Source organism: Neoarius graeffei, chromosome 14 (assembly GCF_027579695.1).
Source record: "Neoarius graeffei isolate fNeoGra1 chromosome 14, fNeoGra1.pri, whole genome shotgun sequence".
Classification (NCBI taxonomy): domain Eukaryota; kingdom Metazoa; phylum Chordata; class Actinopteri; order Siluriformes; family Ariidae; genus Neoarius; species Neoarius graeffei.
Window position 1 is genome coordinate 43,638,302 of NC_083582.1, and position 20,448 is coordinate 43,658,749.

The following is a 20,448-nucleotide window of genomic DNA, read 5'->3' on the forward strand; positions in this document are numbered from 1 at the left end:
AGCAAACTGAGGCATTTCAGGGAGGCGGGTCAACCACACGCTTTGGGAAACGGTTGGGCTTAATAGCTTTGCCAGACCAAATGCTCGCAGAGCTTTGAAGTCGCGTTAGCCAGACTAGTAGTGGTTAGCACTGTCGCCTCACAGCAAGAAGGTCCAGGTTTGAGCCCCGTGGCTGGCGAGGGCCTTTCTGTGTGGAGTTTGCATGTTCTCCCCGTGTCCGCGTGGGTTTCCTCCGGGTGCTCCGGTTTCCCCCACAGTCCAAAGACATGCCAGTTAGGTTAACTGGTGACTCTAAATTGACCGTAGGTGTGAGTGTGAATGGTTGTCTGTGTCTATGTGTCAGCCCTGTGATGACCTGGCGACTTGTCCAGGGTGTACCCCGCCTTTCGCCCGTAGTCAGCTGGGATAGGCTCCAGCTTGCCTGCGACCCTGTAGAACAGGATAAAGCAGCTAGAGATAATGAGATGAATGACACCCTTTTCACATGACTTTTAAAGGTTAGCATGGAGTCCAGTGTCACTCCAAGATACCTGAACTCATTCACAACATTCACAACATTTTTTGGTGTTTAAAAAGAGACATGATTTAGTAAGCCAGTCATGAATATGAATCATTGTGGATGTGAGGGTCGATGAGACCTCTTGGATGTTTTTTGCATAGGTATAAATTACTACATCATATGTGTACATCTGGATATTGACATTTTGGCAAACATCAGGTAGGTCATTAATGTATAGTGTGAATAAAGTTGGACCAAGTATAGAGCCTTGTAGGACTCCTACTGGACAATCAAGAAGGGGAGATGTAATGTTGCCAACATAAACACATTGCTTCCTGCTGGATAGGTACAATTTCATCCACTGGAGAGCTTTCTCAGAGAAATCAAAATGTGTTAATTTAGATAAAAGAACCTGATCATTAACAGTATCAAATGCCCTCTTTAGATCCAGGAACACAGCACCAACACAAGAACTATTATCCAAAAAGCATTTAACCATTTTAATTATAGGCAAATTGCAGTTTCTGTGGAATGGTGGGCACAAAACCCAAATTGCTAGGGGTGCAGATGGTTATAGCCTTTATTTAGATGTTTAATAAATAATTTACCAACCCATTTTTCAGCAACCTTAGACACAGTTGGAAGGATGCTGATTGACCAGTAATTGGTCATGTCTGTTCTTTCCCCTGATTTAAATATTGGTGTAACTATGGCCACCTTCCAAACTGATGGTACGACTGAATGCCTGAATGACAGATTAACCAGATGTGTAATTGGCTATACTAAGGACTCTTTGTGCATTTTTAAGAAGTTTGTGTCAAGCCCATAGACATCCTTAGCCTTAGAGTTTTTCAATGTGACAAGGTACACCTGTGTCTAATTACTGGCTGTCTATTAATGTATGCCTTTGTGTGTCTCTGTGCGTCTTTCATACAGCCAGGAATGAGTGAGAGAGCTGTGACACCCTGTCGTGTGTGTGTGTGTAGAGTGTGCCTATACAGTATATTAGTAAAAGTCACTGAAAAGTGTCAACAAAGTGAAAGCATACCTTGAATTGCAGCGCCTGTTTCCAGTTCCTCATTGACCACTCCCACAAAGTTGTTACACTGGTGCCAAAGCCCGGGACTGAGAAATGAACGCCACTATGGAGTCAGGGAACTCCTCCAAACCCTCACTGTTAACCTCCAATGCCAGCACCAAGAGCTGCTCGTGTTGTCCAATGAGCAGGTGCAGCACTTCCAGGCCTTGTGCAAGGCCCATGTGAAGAACTCCCAGGTGATGCAGAGCTGGATCAAGTCAGCGGGTCCTCCAGCGGATGCTCCTGAGACCAACATTCCTGTGCAGCTGATTAAGATGGGGCCGCTGGATGACATGGAAGCCTTCCTCAAGCTGTTTGAGTGCATCACGGAGGCAAGGGTCTAGTGTCACCAAGCGGTGTCACTGGAGGAGGATCACCTGCTGGCATTTCTAGGAGCAGGTGCTCCTGCAGCTTTTCTTCCTCTCTCTAACTTTCATTTTCTCCCCCTCCCTCTCCCTCTTGCTCCCCTTGCCCCTCCCCTACCCCAGCCCCGCAGACATGGGGACCAATTTCCCTGAAACCCGCTCCTTGCACTCATGTCTGTCCTTGTGTTTCTTCTCTCCCTTCTCCTTCTGTGTCTCTGCTGCCGTTAACCCCTCTCTCTCTCCACAGGTGGACTCATCCATGCCCATCAGAACTGGGAGTGAGCCCGCGCAGGTCTGTCAGTACGGGGGGAAGGCTGGGAATCAGCGCTTCTGCAAGGAGGCTGGGCTACTGATTCACATTCTTGATGCACTGTAGGCTTCCTCTGATCGAGCAGGAGCGTACAGAGTCATTGTGAGTATTCAAGGGGGTATACATCAGGCTTTGGTGGAGTCAGTTTGTAATCAGACCTCCATGCATTGAAGCCTGATTCAATGCAGGGCACCGGGAAAGGCATGATTGGTGAAGGTTAGGTGTGTGCACGGGGACATTCACAGATATCCGCTGTTAGGGTTCACCCAGTCGGAAACGGTCAATCGGTCAACTTACTTCTCGGGACCCCCGCCCTCGTACCACCCAGACGTCTGGGACGGAACACCGCAAAAAAACAGAGATCGAACCAGAGATCGGTTTCACTGCTGTTTATTCACAGTCTTCTCGCCAAAGATGAAATATTACAAACACCTTTTATAACAAATTATAATCTCTTTAAATGGCTATTGTGTCTGTCGAATGTGTGTGTGTTTGTATGTGACCTCAGAGAGGGGTGTGTGTGTGTGTCTATGGGGCGGTGTGAGTGAGTGACATCATTTTGATATCTGTGTCTATGTGTGTGTGTGTATGAGCAGGTCACATCTTAATTACATCACTGTTCTGATGGAGTGTTCAGATGTATGTGTGTGTGCTTGACTTGCGAGTGAGCAGCTTGATCTTGGGGCAGGTCAAATAATCTCCATCAGTGTGTGTGTAAATCATAACATAATGACATATTTCTGATGATATGACATGATAGCAAGGTACAAACAGATTTTAAAGGTCATTGCTTACGCACATACGGAATTTTTCAACAAAGATATGTTATAAGAAAGTAAACAAAAAATAAGAACAAACCTGATAAGAAAGTAAACAAAAAATAAGAACAAACCTAAACAAAGACAGTCATAAGCAAAACATCTCATATCAAAACAAGCAAAATGTTCCCAAACAATGTCCAGCCGAGACAGAAGGTCATTTTAACTGAACCGAAATTAATCCTTAATTTTGTCACAAATATAAATTACTGCCTTCTTGGTCAAGAATAATACTTATATAAACCTAACAATCCCCCCTTTGATAATAGTATCACTATTATCAAATCCTAGGATCATATTTGATCATTATCACCTCATGATCATACGGTATATGTGATTACATCGAGAATTAATCTTGAGTTAATCTTTGCTCTTCTTGACGTATATTGGTGCTCAGAGGGCGGGCATGCCCGATCAGCCCTCGTCCCACCTCACCGGAGCTTAGAGAAACTCAAAACCTCTTAATTCGTCCCAAATACACGCTACTTCCTTCAGAGTAATTTGTTCTAAAACAGTGAGGGAAAATGAAATTAGAAGGTGTTAGGATTGTGCTGCGTGCTGTTCAGATGCGTTACAAGGAGTACTCCGAGGACAAAAAGAGAGCAAACCACACGAGTTAAATCAATCTGGTTTATTCTCAGTCGTGCCCTAATGCGCAGCTGCGCGTCGGGGCTTTATATACTCTGCGTAGGGAGTATCAGCAGTGGAAAGTTACGGAATGTGCTTTGCACACTCAGTATCAAGGTCACACAAGAGTTATGCACAGTTCAACAGAATGTTTCACACAAAAACATAGACAAAATCAAGATATGAAACGGGAACAGAACATGTGGAAATGCAAAATGTACAGAGCAGCACGTACTGTATTGTAGCTGGCCTAAAGTAAACCCTAAACTGCTACACTAAACGACAGTCACCCTTGGGCCGCGCATTTACAAGAGTAGGTTTAGGAGTATTCAGGATTATATTCTTACAATCCCCTCTTTAATACTCTGACGCAAGCCCAGAGTATTATTCACACCCCAGTCTTGGCCGACACAGGGACATAACCTGTGTGCGAGATCATCATATTAACCTCAGAGTAGTTAGACGGGGCTATTCGGACCGGAAAAGGATCGCTGCTGTCATGGGGTAACAAAGAACACACATAACAGGGTTTACTCATATTCATTGATGTTTTTACAGTGAAGTTTACATATTTCTAAAACTCATTATCCCTTGGGTCCCGGTGTATTGCTTGTGCGGGTAACCCTGCCCCAAGCGTTGAGATCAGCACGATGATGAAGAAAGTCATACTGGTCACTGACTTTGTTCTCTAATGCTCACAGGGTGCAGACGGCGAAAAATGTCACAGGCTCCCGTGCTTTTCAGACTCTTCAGCCCAGAACTTTGCAAGACTCACCAACCATCCCCTCTTTGTAGATCAGCCGAAACTGGATTGCTCCAGATGCTGGAAGGGGATCCCTGAAAAGGCCGTCAGCTATTGTCACAGCAACTTTCTGAAACACAAAAGTCTGTTAAGCATCAACAATATAGATTTCTATTACATTGGAGCCTTCTTTATTCTGCTGGCATGGATCCACTGTGGAAAAAGGTCCGTTAGCACAGCCGTGCGAGTTACAGCGAGTACATCGGTGGGCCCACTGTAGGGTGACTCCTCCATGGGAGCGTTTAGTTTACCGAATCTCTTTACTAAAACTCTGTCCCCTACCTCAAAGGGGTGAGTGTGTGCCTCTGGAATGGGAGGCTTTTTGGAATTTACTCTCGCCCAATACTCATCCAGCACCCGCATGAGACCCACCGCGTGCTCGCTGAGATGTACTTCAAGATCACCCGTTCCTATAACCTGCATGCCTCTACGCCAAGGGACAGGAAAGGGGCGTCCCATGACGAGCTCGTACGGAGATAAATTGTCGAGAGCGACCTGAGCAGTCATGCGCATATCAGCGAGGACCAACGGTAAAACTTGGACCCAATTTTTCGTGCCTGCGTCTTGCATAGCCTTACGCAACTTACCCTTAATCGTTCTATTCGCGCGCTCCACAATGCCAGAGGACTGTGGATGGTATGGGATATGAAAACGCCAATTGATCTTGAGGTCTTTACATAGCTCCTGCGTTACCTTAGAGGTGAACGGCGTTCCCTTATCAGAGTCAATTCCTACTGGAAGACCGTAACGTGGGATAATTTCCTGTGTAAGTTTGTTCACTGCTGTTCGGGCGTTCTCTTTGCTACACGGGAAAGCCTCAATCCACCGTGAAAATTTGTCAATCATGACCAAAAGGTATTTAAACGGGCCCTGCTTTGGCATGTGAGTGAAGTCGATCTGCCATTCTTGGAAAAGGCGTGTCGGGTATGGGAAGGTGCTGATGTACCGCGCCTGGTTTAGATAGATTATTCTGGGCGCACGTTAAACACTTGTCCAGAATGTTGTGTGCGTCTGTGTGCAAATTATTGATGCAGAATGTTCTGTTCATATCTTCCACTACCCCTCTTCGGCCGCGATGAGTGGGACCATGGAACTCGCGGACGAGAAAGGGAGTACAGTGACGAGGTAAACAAAGACGGCCCTGTGCGTCAAGCAAAACGCCACTCTTCTCTGTCGCGCCCTGGGCGTCCCAGAACTGCGTATCTGCCACAGAGGCCGAGGCCTGGATAGAAATGAGATCTATGTCAGGTAAGACAGCGCTAACCATGCGATCAGTAGAAACTAAAGCGCAGTTAAAGCCTGGAGGCAGGACACCGGATGCGGCTGCAGCTTTAGCGAGTCGATCAGCGAATGAATTGCCCTTTACTTCAAATGAGTCCCCTCTTGTGTGCGCGCGTGTCTTAACAATGGCCAACGTGCACGGAAGGAGACAGGCGGTGATTAAATCAGTAACAAGTGAAGAATGAGAAATGGGCTTACCGTCGGCTGTCGTAAACCCCCGAGACGCCCAAGTGCGGCCGAAGTCGTGCGCCACGCCGAAAGCGTAGCGTGAGTCGGTGTAAATAGTAACGTCTGTGTCTTGAGCCAAAATACACGCGCGAGTCAAAGCATAGAGCTCCGCAGCCTGAGCAGAAGAAAAAGGTAAAGAATGAGCTTCAACAATTTCATCAGGGAGGCGACAAACAGAGTAACCACACAGGAACACACCATCCGCAGGGCGGGAACAGGAACCATCTACAAAAAGAGAATCGCCTGTGGAAAGAGGGGTGGAGTGTAAGTCTGGGCGGATGCTAGTCTCAAAAACGATATTAGAAAGACAGTCATGTGAGTCAAACGCAACATCGTCATCCTGTGAGTTAAGAAGACGCTGAAGAGCGTGGGCGACAGAATCAAACGACGAGGAGGGCTTAACAGTGAGATGCTCTGTGGCCAAAAGAATAAACTCATAGCCAGAGCGACGCTGAGCAGACAAATGCTGAGTGCTAAGATTCCGCAGAATGTACACGACGTCATGTGAAGTGTGTAAAATGAGCGGATGCGACAAAACAAGTTTTTCAGCGTCCGTGACCATGAGAGCACACGCAGCAACAGCCCTAAGACAGCCAGGAAGCCCTTGTGCCACAGCGTCAAGAGTTTTAGACAGAAACGCGCAAGGTCGCATGCCCCCCCCGTGCTCCTGAGCCAGCACCCCAGAGGCGGTCCCCTTCTGATTGCACACATACAGGTGAAACGGCAAACGATAGTTCGGCAGCCCGAGAGCAGGGGCGGAGCACAAAGCTTGCTTCAGAGCCTTGAAGGCCGTTAGCCTGTCTTCAGTCCAGACCAGGGGCTGAGTCACAGGATCTGAGTGACTTATAGCTGAACGCAAACACTTGTCATAGATTGAACAGTCAGGGATCCATTGACGACAGTAATTGATGAGGCCCAGAAATGCCATGAGAGCGTGCTTGGTTGCAGGCACCTGAGTGTCCATAATGACTTGAACACGTTCCGGGCTAAGCCTCCTGGAACCCTGGGAGAGGTCATGTCCCAAGTAGCGAACAGTTGTGAGGCAAAACTGCAACTTCGTGCGGGAGACCTTGAAACCCTTCTGCGCCAGGAGTGTGAGGAGAGACAATGTGGCGGCAGCACAAGCGCCTTGATCCTCCGCCGTTACCAGGAGATCATCCGCGTACTGGAGCACCGTGGAGCCCCGGGGAAGACAGAGATCAGCCAGCGCGTCCCGCAATACGGCAGTGAAGACCGCCGGTGAGTCAATGAAACCCTGTGGCAACCGCGTCCACGTGTATTGTCTTCCCCTGTGTGTGAAAGCAAACAGGGGCTGAGTCTCATGGCCCACAGGAACACTGAAAAAGGCAGAGCACAAATCAATCACAGAGAAATAAGCATGGTCACACGGAATAGAAGACATAAGAGAAGGAACGTCAGGGACCACTGGAGCCACGGGAACGATGAGTTCATTTATTTTACGTAGGTCTTGAGTGAGGCGCCATGTGCCATCCGGTTTTGGGACCGGGTTCACTGGGGTGTTATACGGGCTGACACAAGGAACCACGACACCTTGCTGCAAAAGAGATTTTAGAATATTGTCAATACCATTGAGCTTACTAGGAGACAGAGGGTATTGTTTAACATAAACAGGTGTAGAGTGTTTAATAACAGCTTCATACGGAGAGCAGCTCACAGAGCCCACATCGTCCTTATGATCCGCCCACAGGGTGTTAGGAAGAGCAGAGAGAACAGGGGAAAGAGCTTGGGACGTACAAGCAGCGTTCAGAATGTTATGTGGCAGCACAGAACTGGATAGAGCAAAAACATCAGGCGGAGAAATACCTAGTTAACTGCTCACGCAGGAGCTGCAAAGCATTCGGTGTGTCCCTCCAAAAAAAATATCGACACGGTGCGCTGACGCGGACGGCCACCTTCCCGAGCCGGAGCTATTTCTTCCTTTATATTCACAGCGACGTCATTTCTAGGTTGCAACACATCGACTATTTCGAGCAAACGCTCCTCATCATATAATCTGTGTCAACTGATGAGGTGTTCAAGTGTGCGAGCTGATCTGAACAGAGCTGCCAGACATACACATACAGAGGGCTTCCAAACCCATACTGCACACCACACATTTCACTTACTTCAATAGTTAGTCCATCTGGAGTGGATGTGAGATTTACTTCTAATTTGCACATTAAATCATGTGCTAACAAATTTACTGGACATGTATATGAGATGAGGAATGAGTGGGACGTAACTATTCCTCCCTCGCTTTTACATGGGAGGTTGACTGAGAAAGTTTTGGTTTTGGAATAGCCTTTAAAACAGGTCTCGGGGTGTAAACACCCTTTGATTTATCCCATACCTTCTTCATGTCAAACCATTGCTTTCGTAAATCATACGGTGCGCTGAAGCAAGGAAGCCTGGATTAAACGTCCCATCACGGGGATACTATGGAATCTGAGGATTTGCCTCCGTCCACCCAGCCAAATTGTCCAGCCACGGCGTAACGTAATAGCCTAAACCACACTTATTCATCCATTCCGCCGGGGTGTCTGTGACCTCAGGTTTAGGATACGAGCTCCCCATCGTACAGTAAAGCAAACGGATCTGAACAGAAACAAACAGCAGATATTTATCTAAATTTCTATAGCGCGCTCTTCCTGGACTCGAACCAGGGAAAACCAAGCCCTCCTTAGGGCGCTACACAAATTTCTATAGCACGCTCTTCCTGGACTCGAACCAGGGAAAACAAAGCCCTCCTTAGGGCACTACGGAACTACTTCCAATCAGGTAGTCAATCAAACATGTCTTACCTGATTGAGAGAATCACGTCGGGGTCACCAAATTGTTAGGATTGTGCTGCGTGCTGTTCAGATGCGTTACAAGGAGTACTCCGAGGACAAAAAGAGAGCAAACCACACGAGTTAAATCAATCTGGTTTATTCTCAGTCGTGCCCTAATGCGCAGCTGCGCGTCGGGGCTTTATATACTCTGCGTAGGGAGTATCAGCAGTGGAAAGTTACGGAATGTGCTTTGCACACTCAGTATCAAGGTCACACAAGAGTTATGCACAGTTCAACAGAATGTTTCACACAAAAACATAGACAAAATCAAGATATGAAACGGGAACAGAACATGTGGAAATGCAAAATGTACAGAGCAGCACGTACTGTATTGTAGCTGGCCTAAAGTAAACCCTAAACTGCTACACTAAACGACAGTCACCCTTGGGCCGCGCATTTACAAGAGTAGGTTTAGGAGTATTCAGGATTATATTCTTACAGAAGGCATATCGACCTATAGTGAGAACAGAGTCCTGTAAGAATACAGAGTTTCAGAGCATAGAGATGTGTAATAATAGTAGAAAACGGCATCAGATGAAAGACATAACACATTCGTGTGGTGTGCGCTTGTGCAGTCCAGTTAGCGAATTGCCAGAAGATGTTGTCTCGAAGTCCAGCTCGAGCGGGTAACCCTGCTCCGAGCAATGAAGTGGTCCAGAAGGCTCGGGCGGGTAACCCTGCCCCGAGCAACAATGAAGTCACGAAACCCGTGATGAGGACTGTCATGGTTGTAATGAGGATGATTGGTCCCAAACTGGGCGCAAGATCTCTTCCCCTCTTTGTTCACAACGTCTTGAGGATTCTCAGTCAAATCTGGGTAGAGCTCAGAAATAGAGAGACAGAGAGAGAGAAAACTGGCCAGAGAGAGACTAGATAGGAACACAGAGAAAACGTTAGTAGCAAACTTGTCATTGTAACACAACTTTGTTACGGAGCCTTCTTCAATCGCGTGGCATGGATCCACTGTGGAAAAAGATCAGTTAAAACAGCAGTAAAAGTAATGGCGACTATGTCTGCAGGCCCACCATATCTAGGTTTTCCCAATTGTCCAAATCATTACTTTAAAAAGTCACACCAGCACTTGTCTCCCATGTGAAAGGGGTGTGTGGTGGAGATAATATTGTACTATTGACCTTGGTACAAATTTTATATAACTTATCTATAAGGGCTGCAGAATACTCATCCATATGCATTTTCAAATCAGAGGTACCCGGAGCCGGAGTTCCCTTCTTCCAGGGGAGAGGGAAAGGTCTTCCAAAAATAATTTCTTGGTGTCACACAAATTTCAGCCAGAATGAATTATGGATTGCAGAACCAAACCTGTGTCCTGCATGGCCTTAATTAATTTGTCTTTCAATGTTCGATTAGTACGTTCTACGATACCAGAGGATTGAGGAATGTGAAAACACCAGTTTAGTTTAGAGATACTTACAAAGGTTTTGCGTGACTTTTGAGGTGAAACGGGTACCTTTGTCTGAGTCTATGGCATTTGAAACCCCATAACTATAATAATAATCATTATTATTGATTTCTTATTATTTTATTGTTGTTATTTTATTGTTCTGCTTTTATTGTTTGTTTTTCTTTTTTACTGTCCAGTGTCCTTGGGTGCCTTGAAAGGCACTTATAAATAAAATGTATCATTATTATTATTATAACTAGGTATTATTTCTTTTGCCAGAGTACGAGTAACTACCTTCGTGTTCTCTCGAGAACAGGGAAAAACTTCTACCCATTTAGAGAATTTGTCCACAATCAAGATGACAAAAATCAAATGAGAAAGGAAGAGCGTATGCCTCATGCAGAATATCAGGCAGTGAACACACAGAATAACCACAGAGGTATAATAAATATCATAAATTATAAAACAAGAATCCCAAGTATCATCCTGAGAATTAAGGAGGCGAGCGAGAGCGCGACCTACATTATCAAAAGAGGATGTGACACGAATTTCGAGATTGTTAGTAGAACAGAGAATAAATAGTCATATGTTAATTTAATTATCTATTAAATTACTGATAAATTAATTTAATGGGTCTGTAAATTTTGCAACACCTGTTTAACTTGATGTGACGAGTGCAAGATCAGTGGGTGAGACAAAACCAATTTTTCCGCATCTAAAACCATCAAAGCACATGCGGAGACAGCCCCCAGACACGCAGGTAAGCCTTGAGCAACAATGTCTAATGTTTTGGATAAAAACGCACAATGCTGCAGTCCCCCCCCCCCCCCCCCCCCCCCCCCCCAATGCTCCCCAGAGGCTGTGCCCTGGTGTTCACAGGCATAGAGGTGGAAGGGCTTGAAGTGATCAGGTAACCCCAGGGGCGGAACGAAGGGTGCTTTTGAGGGAGTGATAAGCGACCACCATAGCGTCAGTCCAGGGCAAAGGATGTTGCAGTGGATCGTGATGAGAGATTGCAGAACGGAGAAGCTTGTCATATAAAGAGCAGTCAGGGATCCATTTTCTGACCCAGAAAAGACATCAGTGCATGTTTAGTTGCAGGGCGTTTTGTGTCTAGAATGACAGCCTTGAGAAAGTTCAAAACTTCAAAAGTTCAAATACTTAAGTGTCCATGCAATATTGCAGCTTGGTCCTGAAAACCTTAAAGCCCTTGTGTGCCAGATGGTGGAGCAGGTGCAAGTGTCAGTGTCTTGGCAGATTTCTGGTGACTCAGCAGATACCAGAACACACAGACCACAGAGTCCTGAGGGAGGGAGAAGGTCACAGAGCGCGTTATGAATTACAGCTGAAAAAAACAGCAGGAGAGTCAATGAAACCTTGAGTCCAAATGCTATCTCCTCATGTGCGTGAAAAAAAAGGCAGAACAGAGATCATTAATGGAAAAACAGCAATGATGAGCAGGAACCTGTGACATTACAGAAGAAACAATCAATTCATTAATCTTACATAAATCTTGTGTAAAACGTCAGGTACCATCAGGTTTAGGTACTGGATTGACAGGTGTATTGTACAAGCTGGTGCACGATCTCACCACGCCTTGCTCGAGAAGAGGATGTCATCGATCCAAAGAGAGAGAGGTACTGCTTAACATAAACAGGATGCACATGAATATTGAATCATATTTTGTGTAGTTTCATGTCAATTTAAGTTCCAGGTTGCAGTGCAACAAAATGCGGAAAGGTTCAAGGACAGTGAATACTTATACAAGCCAATGTATCATCTCATCTAATCTCTAGCCCAGGGCTTTTCAAAGTGTGGGGCGCGCCCCCCCTGGGGGGCGCCAGAGTTCTTCAGGGGGGGCGCAACGTGAGGAGCCTTTACCAGAGACAAAATGGATCGATTTTTAGTACCTAAAGCTACTGAGTGAGGAGACAGAGTTTGGGCCAAGCAAAAAAACCCAGAGCCTCCAGGATGTTGCGATTTGCAACTTCAGTGCAAATTCAACCAATCCCCGCGAATTCAGGGCGGTGTTACAATTATATCCAATCACCGCAACTTTCCCGCAAATTTGACCAATCGTTGGCGTCGTCTTGAGGTGACGTCGACAAACTACCTTCCGCCTTACTTCCGTGTTTATGTTCAAGAGAAGCAGCATGCGCGCAGTGTTGCCAGATTGGTTTTAAGTGCATTTTGGCGGGTTTTGAACATATTTTGGACTGGAGAACGTCAGCAGTATCTGGCAACATTGCATGATGTGGGAGTCGGTGTTTATATAGGCTTAAATTCTGTTACTGAAAGTGTATGTTTACAGTGAAGGACTGTGTGCACTTTATTTTTTTTTTTTTACTTAATACAAGAAATTAATGGATGCCAAAGTTTTTGCCAAAATGGTATTTTATTTTCCATTGTTTAGGCAGCTTCAGCATCATACTGTGAGATTCTGTTCAAATTGTTTTTTTCTTCTATGAAGCCTGAGCCATTTATTTTATTAGTTTATAATTATTGTTTAATTTAGTCTTCAGGAGAGACTGCCTGCACACAGCACTAGTATTAATAGTTTTTTTTTCTTACATGAAAGCTGAGGCATTTATATTATATTTGAAGGTAACTTCATGTTGTGCTGTGAGGTTCTCTGCACTTTAACTTTTGAACCAACAGGTGCATTTGGATAAGTAAAGCCTATTTTTCTGCATTTTTGTAGTCCTGGTAATCTTTTATATTGGTAAAGTTGTTTATAGGACCATTTCTCAGTGTCTTTGTTTTTTAATCAATAGTTTTTCAGTAATAACTTAATATTTAACATATCACTCAATTTTAATCACAAAAAGAGAAAATCGCAACAATTTCTCACAACTTTCACTTCCTCCCACAATGTAATCGCAACAAAAACCTAAAAAACACCGCAGCTTTCATCGCAATTTTTTTGGACCCCCCCCCCGCAACATCAGACATTTTAGCCCGCAACAATCACAAAAAAGGCCCGCGGAATCCTGGGGGACTGGAAAAAGAAGGAAGTATGACCACAATTATTTAAAGTTTGGATTTTCATGGACTGGATCTGAAGATGCTCCACTGCCACAGTGTGTTGTCTGCCAAGAGGTGCTAGCTAACGATGCTATGAGATGTTTAAAATGTGTAAAACAAGATGTTTTAAAAAGCACAGATGTTTAAAATGTGAAAAATAAAAAAATAAAAATGTGTACAACAACCATTTTTTAAAAATACGAATGGAACATTAAGTATAGCAACAACAAAAACTGTAAGGGGGGCGCTGTTGTTTATTTGCTCTCCGAGGGGGGTCTGACTCTCCCACACTTTGAAAACCCCTGCTCTAGCCGCTTTATCCTGTTCTACAGGGTCGCAGGCAAGCTGGAGCCTATCCCAGCTGACTACGGGCGAAAGGCGGGGTACACCCTGGACAAGTCGCCAGGTCATCACAGGGTTGACACATAGACACAGACAACCATTCACACTCACATTCACACCTACGGTCAATTTAGAGTCACCAGTTAACCTAACCTGCATGTCTTTGGACTGTGGGGGAAACCGGAGCACCCGGAGGAAACCCACGCGGACACGCGGAGAACATGCAAACTCTGCACAGAAAGGCCCTCACCGGCCACGGGGCTCGAACCCAGGACCTTCTTGCTGTGAGGTGACAGCGCTAACCACTACACCACCGTGCCGCCCCCAATGTATCATAATCATGATAATTTATGATGTTTTTTTCTTAATGTTTAAATAAAGATAAACCCAAGTCTCCGATTTATAAACACCACTGGAAGGAAAAAAAAAATGTTTCTCTTTTTTTTCTCAACATTCTTCAAGTAAACGTTTGTTCCTTTTTTTTTCTCAACATTCTTCAAGTAAACGTTTGTTAACTCTGTTTCTTGCTGAAAAAAAATTATGGTTAACTAAATACATTAAAAGCCTATCCATTCCATATCCTCTGTGGTTTTTAAAGGCAAAAGTATGGAGGTTTAAAACTCAGCAAACAGTTAATCAGAGCATTTCATATCAATAGTTCGAAATTAGGAGGAACATGTTTAAGCTTAGCCTCAATAGGAGCAATAAGTTTAAAGAAAGAAAAGGAAATATAAAACAGGGCAACAATTTCACTGAATGTAATTTGAATAAAATTGAACAGCTGATAAGCACTTTTTGTTGGATTCGATATGTGACAGAGACTCAAAATAAATTTTTAATTCGATTAACAGTATTAATGAGAATTGGTTGTCTTGGACATTTTGACTTTATGTATATGGAATTTAGTAATATAAAGTGATTACTTATTAAATTTATTATTGTGTGAGAAAGTGCCAAGATAATGATTTTCTCTGCCCATTGCAGATTTCTGTGGCTGTCCTTGCCTGCCATGCTTGCATGAGTTATTTGTTTATATTATAGCTATCTGTAACAGTCTGGGAGTCTTATCTCAATGTTGACTGAGAAAAGAGACAGAGCATATTGCTACGGAACAATTATTCAAAATATTATATTTATAATAGGACGACAATTATTCAAAAAATGTCAAAAATGAAGTAAAAAGCGGGTTAGCTCGCTGTTGAACTAATTTCATGCTTCCCAGACTAGACAAGTCCACATTTCGCTAAAACGCGTTAGAAACAGGAGTATATAGGATATTTAAAGGTTAGAATTACATACGATTAATAAAAATACCACTACACGAGGCGGCACGGTGGTGTAGTGGTTAGCGCTGTCGCCTCACAGCAAGAAGGTCCTGGGTTCGAGCCCCGGGGCCGGCGAGGGCCTTTCTGTGTGGAGTTTGCATGTTCTCCCCGTGTCCGCGTGGGTTTCCTCCGGGTGCTCCGGTTTCCCCCACAGTCCAAAGACATGCAGGTTAGGTTAACTGGTGACTCTAAATTGACCGTGGGTGTGAATGTGAGTGTGAATGGTTGTCTGTGTCTATGTGTCAGCCCTGCGATGACCTGGCGACTTGTCCAGGGTGTACCCTGCCTTTCGACCATAGTCAGCTGGGATAGGCTCCAGCTTGCCTGCGACCCTGTAGAAGGATAAAGCGGCTAGAGATAATGAGATGAGACCACTACACGATCAGTTTTAAAATGTTTTAGATCAACATTAAACATTAGGTTAAACATTAAACTTTTCGGCATTTCCATTCACACGTAGGGTAAATATATTTGATGCCTTTTATTATGCCTTTAAACAGGAAGTGGTATAATACTCAATATTTTAAAAATGATTCCTGATAAATATCTTCAAAACTGAAAGTGATATTTGATTTGGCTGAATTAATCAAACTCTAAGCCTTAAATATATTTCTTCTGTTTTTACCATGTCTGTTTAATTTAAGTGAATGTTTTAAAAATGTTTTTTGTGTTGTATTTGCTTGTACAGTTATTTCATTATTTAAGGTCTGAACGCATAGAATTACTGCCCCAAATCTGATGAGACGAGAGTTTTGCCCTAAAGAGCTGCTTTTTCTTTTATCCAGTGCGCATGCCCAGTTCATAAGCATCATGGGAACTGGAGTTCTAATGTTATTTTGCCGTCACATACTTCTGTCTTAGTTTTAACTACTTCGTATTCATCATTTATAAGATCTAGACATGAAACTGCATTAATAGCTGCATTATTAATTATTAAAACACATTAATAGTCTTGTAGACTGCTCAGGGACCTGTTCAGAGATCACCTCGCAGACCACTCGTGACTTTCCTGATAACTTTCCAGTTACAAGTTTCGGACTATCAACACACAATGAATATAAAATAAAATACAGATGATCTACTCACCAAACGCTGAAACTAATTGATTAAGAAACAGATTTTTCCTCTGATGATTCCATTCTGTGTTAAGGGAAGAGGATCTCTTCTCTTGGATTTCTAACAGTGATGAGATTCACAAACGATTCGGATCTTTTTCGGGACAAAACATAAATGACTCGATCAAGCGAATCGATACAGACGCATGGACTGCATTTGTTTGAGTTCATGCACACGTAATGGTTTGAGGAAAGTTCATACTTTAATTTCATGCAGCATGAGAGTGTGATTATTGTTTACAATTTAAAAACAGGAATACAAATAAGGTTTCCGTAGTTTCTGAGTCAAGAATCAAGAGTGAATCAAGTAAATTGATTCACACGCATGCGAGTTTGTTCTAAAGAATCGATTCAGTGAAGCTTTCGTTGAGATTAAAATGCACAATATACAGAATGTCCGTATTTTATACGGATTTGATTCAATAAACATAGTATACGGGCGTACAAATAAAGTTATACGGATTCTTTTTAACAAAAAAACCTTCAATGTTTATTTAGAGCTATAATCAATTCCCACGATGATAAAAGAGCACATAACATTTACACTTTGTGGTTTTTTTTTGACAAACATTGAAGCTTTGTATTCATTCTTAAAGTTTATTGTTATTAATATTGAATAAAAAGTAACTGGGATATATCATTGTTAATTATCATTCAAATTTTAGGTAAATTATTTTAATTTGCATCTTATAAGGATTTTATAAGGGAAATAAGGATTTTGGAAGTTGGTTATACAGGTTTGATTGACCAAAGGTTTGACATTTATGCACACCAGGAACACAGTTCTAACTGTTCATGTCCAGAGTACTGATTTGTTGTTTCATTATTTTGTGCATATCCAGTAATGCCTTATATAAATGCAGAAACAATTAAAGATACATTACACAGCTCCTAGAGATTGCAAATACCTGAATGAGGATAAATCAAAACTGAGCTGGCCAAATTGTCTAGAATTTGTGTAGAATGCTAAACCACAGCAATTCATCGAATCCCGTGGGTTTTTTTTCGGGGTCCGGGTACCTTAATACAATACAATTTTCCCCCCATGGTGGCACGAAGGAATCAGTCCCGAGATTAATTAGGATAATTATTATGGGTTTAACATAAAAAGCGCGCTCTTCCCGTGACAGCTCCTTCACTTCATGAGGATCACCTTCCCGTGCTTTTACACGAGGTTTACCAATCTTCCCGTGGCTCTTCCACGAGGTTCACCAAAAAACATCCCATAAACAAAAGTCTACGAGGATCCCCAAAATAAAAACATCCCATAAACAAAAGTCTACGAGGTTCACCAAAAACATCCCGTGCCTATTCACGAGGATTACCAATAACATAACCAAAATAATAAACAACTGTTTTTTTTTTTCGATTACTACCAACCAGGCGGAAGTCTAACCAATCAAATTAATCAATCAAAATAATTTACTCCTTACCTGATTGGAAGTAATCCCCTTACGGGCCACCAAATTGTTAGGGTTCACCCAGTCGGAAACGGTCAATCGGTCAACTTACTTCTCGGGACCCCCGCCCTCGTACCACCCAGACGTCTGGGACGGAACACCGCAAAAAAACAGATCGAACCAGAGATCGGTTTCACTGCTGTTTATTCACAGTCTTCTCGCCAAAGATGAAATATTACAAACACCTTTTATAACAAATTATAATCTCTCTAAACGGCTATTGTGTCTGTCGAATGTGTGTGTGTTTGTATGTGACCTCAGAGAGGGGTGTGTGTGTGTGTCTATGGGGGTGTGTGAGTGAGTGACATCATTTTGATATCTGTGTCTATATGTGTGTGTGTGTGTATGAGCAGGTCACATCTTAATTACATCACTGTTCTGATGGAGTGTTCAGATGTATGTGTGTGTGTGCTTGACTTGCGAGTGAGCAGCTTGATCTTGGGGCAGGTCAAATAATCTCCATCAGTGTGTGTGTAAATCATAACATAATGACATATTTCTGATGATGTGACATGATAGCAAGGTACAAACAGATTTTAAAGGTCATTGCTTACGCACATACGGAATTTTTCAACAAAGATATGTTATAAGAAAGTAAACAAAAAATAAGAACAAACCTAAACAAAGACAGTCATAAGCAAAACATCTCATATCAAAACAAGCAAAATGTTCCCAAACAATGTCCAGTTGGTCATTTTAACTGAACCGAAATTAATCCTTAATTTTGTCACAAATATAAATTACTGCCTTCTTGGTCAAGAATAATACTTATATAAACCTAACATCCACTAATGCCCATCACTATTCAATTCCAGGGAGAAAAGCATTGTATGGAGGCAGCACTTAGTCCGAGCTTCACCCATCCATTTATCCTGGGAACAGATTGGCCAGGGTTTAAAACATTAATGAAACAGTTAGTAGTGGGTGGGTCCCAGGGGCGCCGCTAGAAATCTTGGGCCCTATGAAAGATTACAATTTAGGGCCCCCCCGGTAAAATTTTCAAGCTCAAGCAACTGAATTTGAAGTCTGTTTTTGGCTGGCACTTCTACTTTACTATTCATGTGATCAGCTACCTAGCAAGTTTAGGTGATACAATTATTTGGTATATGAACATTTTAAATGCAGAACTGTCAGAATTAGACTGAATAGACTGTTGCCTTAAAATGAAAATTCCATGATATATATGGAAGATATATTTTTTCTTTTATGAGCAACTATTATTAGGCCACTCAGTAGCCTATGGAGTTCATTCAATCCAAATGTTTGTATTGAGAGAAATTGCATGCATCACTGTATCAGTATGGATTTATAACATTCTGTATGCACATTATGGATACTCCAGAGCCCTCCAGCAAACATCATCAATAATCAGGATTACAAAATGTATTCCTTTGTTTCCTCCATTTATTGACTTATTGTATGTGATCAAATGTATGCCTTGATGAATAACTACACTAGTTTTTTGATACAATTACATAGTGCACTGCAAGAAATCCACTAAGTGTTTTTGGTTTCTTTTAGGCATCACACATTTATTAGAAAACACAGCAAATGTTCAAATATTCAAGTTAAATACTTAGCAACAGTATCAATAAATCCACACATGAACAATAGCAATGATATCTCTGACCACAGCTAATGCGCAAAATATTAAAGTTAAATACTTAACAATATCAACAAATCCACACATGAACAATGGCAAAACATCTAGACTTAATTATACAATAAAGATACCTATGAAAAAAGGTGATTTTTTTTCACACACAGTGTGATATCTGGACTTCATAATTTATCACACCTGCTCCTGCTTAGCAAGTTCTAGAATGTACACCTCTGTTGCGCACATAGAAAAACTGACAGCTGCTCTAAGCTGCGCTAATAGCGGCGCTGCGCACACACGGAGCTACACATTTCACGTGTCCCGCTCCCAGAATCAGACTGTACCATTAGTAAAAAGGGTGGAGGGATGAAATGACTATAAATAATTCAAGAAAAATGTTATAGCAAATCATAACCATGTATAATTTGCATATTTTAACAGATGAAATGAAATATTTTATTTCAAAAACTTACACAAGGCAATACTATTAAAATAATATTAATATCCCTCACAGGCCCCCCTGTCAGTGCCAGGCCCTTAGAATCGTCCTAACTTCCCCCCCTAGCGGCGCCCCTGGTGGGTCCTGCAATAGTACATCACAGGGGAATCCTGCCGCAACGTTAGCTGGGGAGGCAGTCCCAGGGCCGTCCACATCAGCTCCACGTCATGATGACATGGAGAGGGGGAGAGTCCTCCTCTCTCTCTGGGGCATCCCTTAGGGGATTTCCCATTGGAACAGATGCATGACATGTCTCTGAGGCATACTTTTGATCAAGTGAAATTAATTGATGGCCAACCTCCCAAACCTAACATTGTGCTTTCCTTTCCATATTTCTGTATTATTAAGGGTAGGCTATATCAAGTGATGCAGGACACTCAAACGAAGGAAGCGACAACACAGTTGTTGGTCCCGAAGAGCCGTAGGGAACTATTATTCCGTGCGACTCATCATAATCCTATGGCTGGGTATTTGGGTAAGGATAAAACACTAAATCGTCTCATGGCTCATTTCTATTGGCCAGGGATTCGCGCTCATGTCCGCAGGTGGTATGCGGCATGTCGTGATTGGCAACTGGTAAATCCAGTGGCCACACCAAAAGCGCCATTGCATCCATTACCATTAACTAAGATCCCCTTTGAAAGAACTGGCATGGATCTCATCGGGCCATTAGATCAATCTGCATGTGGGTATCTCTTTATGTTGGTCATAGTGGATTATTATTAGTGGTGCCTCTTCAAAGTATCTCAGCACGCAGTGTTGTGGAGGCGCTCTTCCACATTATCTCCCAAGTCGGAATTCCAAAAGAAATCCTGACTGATCAAGGCACTACTTTTATGTCA

General features: G+C 43.0%; 1 protein-coding gene, 1 long non-coding RNA gene and 1 pseudogene across 2 annotated transcripts; 1 reads left to right on the forward strand and 2 right to left on the reverse strand.

Moving 5' to 3' along the window:
• Positions 1 to 20,448, forward strand: part of LOC132897592 (ubiquitin carboxyl-terminal hydrolase 42-like) — a 36,844-nt pseudogene that overhangs the window by 13,137 nt on the left and 3,259 nt on the right.
• On the reverse strand, positions 3,687 to 11,059 carry LOC132898258 (uncharacterized). The gene is made up of 2 exons (XM_060939745.1): positions 6,961 to 11,059; positions 3,687 to 6,123 (listed from the first exon to the last, which is right to left on the reverse strand). Exons 1-2 carry the CDS (start codon positions 7,408 to 7,410, stop codon positions 5,359 to 5,361), a joined length of 1,215 nt encoding a protein of 404 aa, XP_060795728.1. The 5' UTR covers positions 7,411 to 11,059; the 3' UTR covers positions 3,687 to 5,358.
• On the reverse strand, positions 11,099 to 16,117 carry LOC132898259 (uncharacterized). The gene is made up of 3 exons (XR_009656471.1): positions 16,019 to 16,117; positions 11,748 to 11,881; positions 11,099 to 11,544 (listed from the first exon to the last, which is right to left on the reverse strand). It is a non-coding gene; the product is annotated as an uncharacterized LOC132898259 (long non-coding RNA).

Bases quoted from the DNA above. Each gene is read 5' to 3' on its own strand.
- LOC132898258 (XM_060939745.1), bottom strand. From the start codon at position 7,410: ATGTCTTCTATTCCGTGTGACCATGCTTATTTCTCTGTGATTGATTTG. The intron at 6,124-6,960 runs GTGCCTGCAACC...TCTTCTGCTCAG, and splicing joins AAGTCATTATGGACACTCAG to GCTGCGGAGCTCTATGCTTT.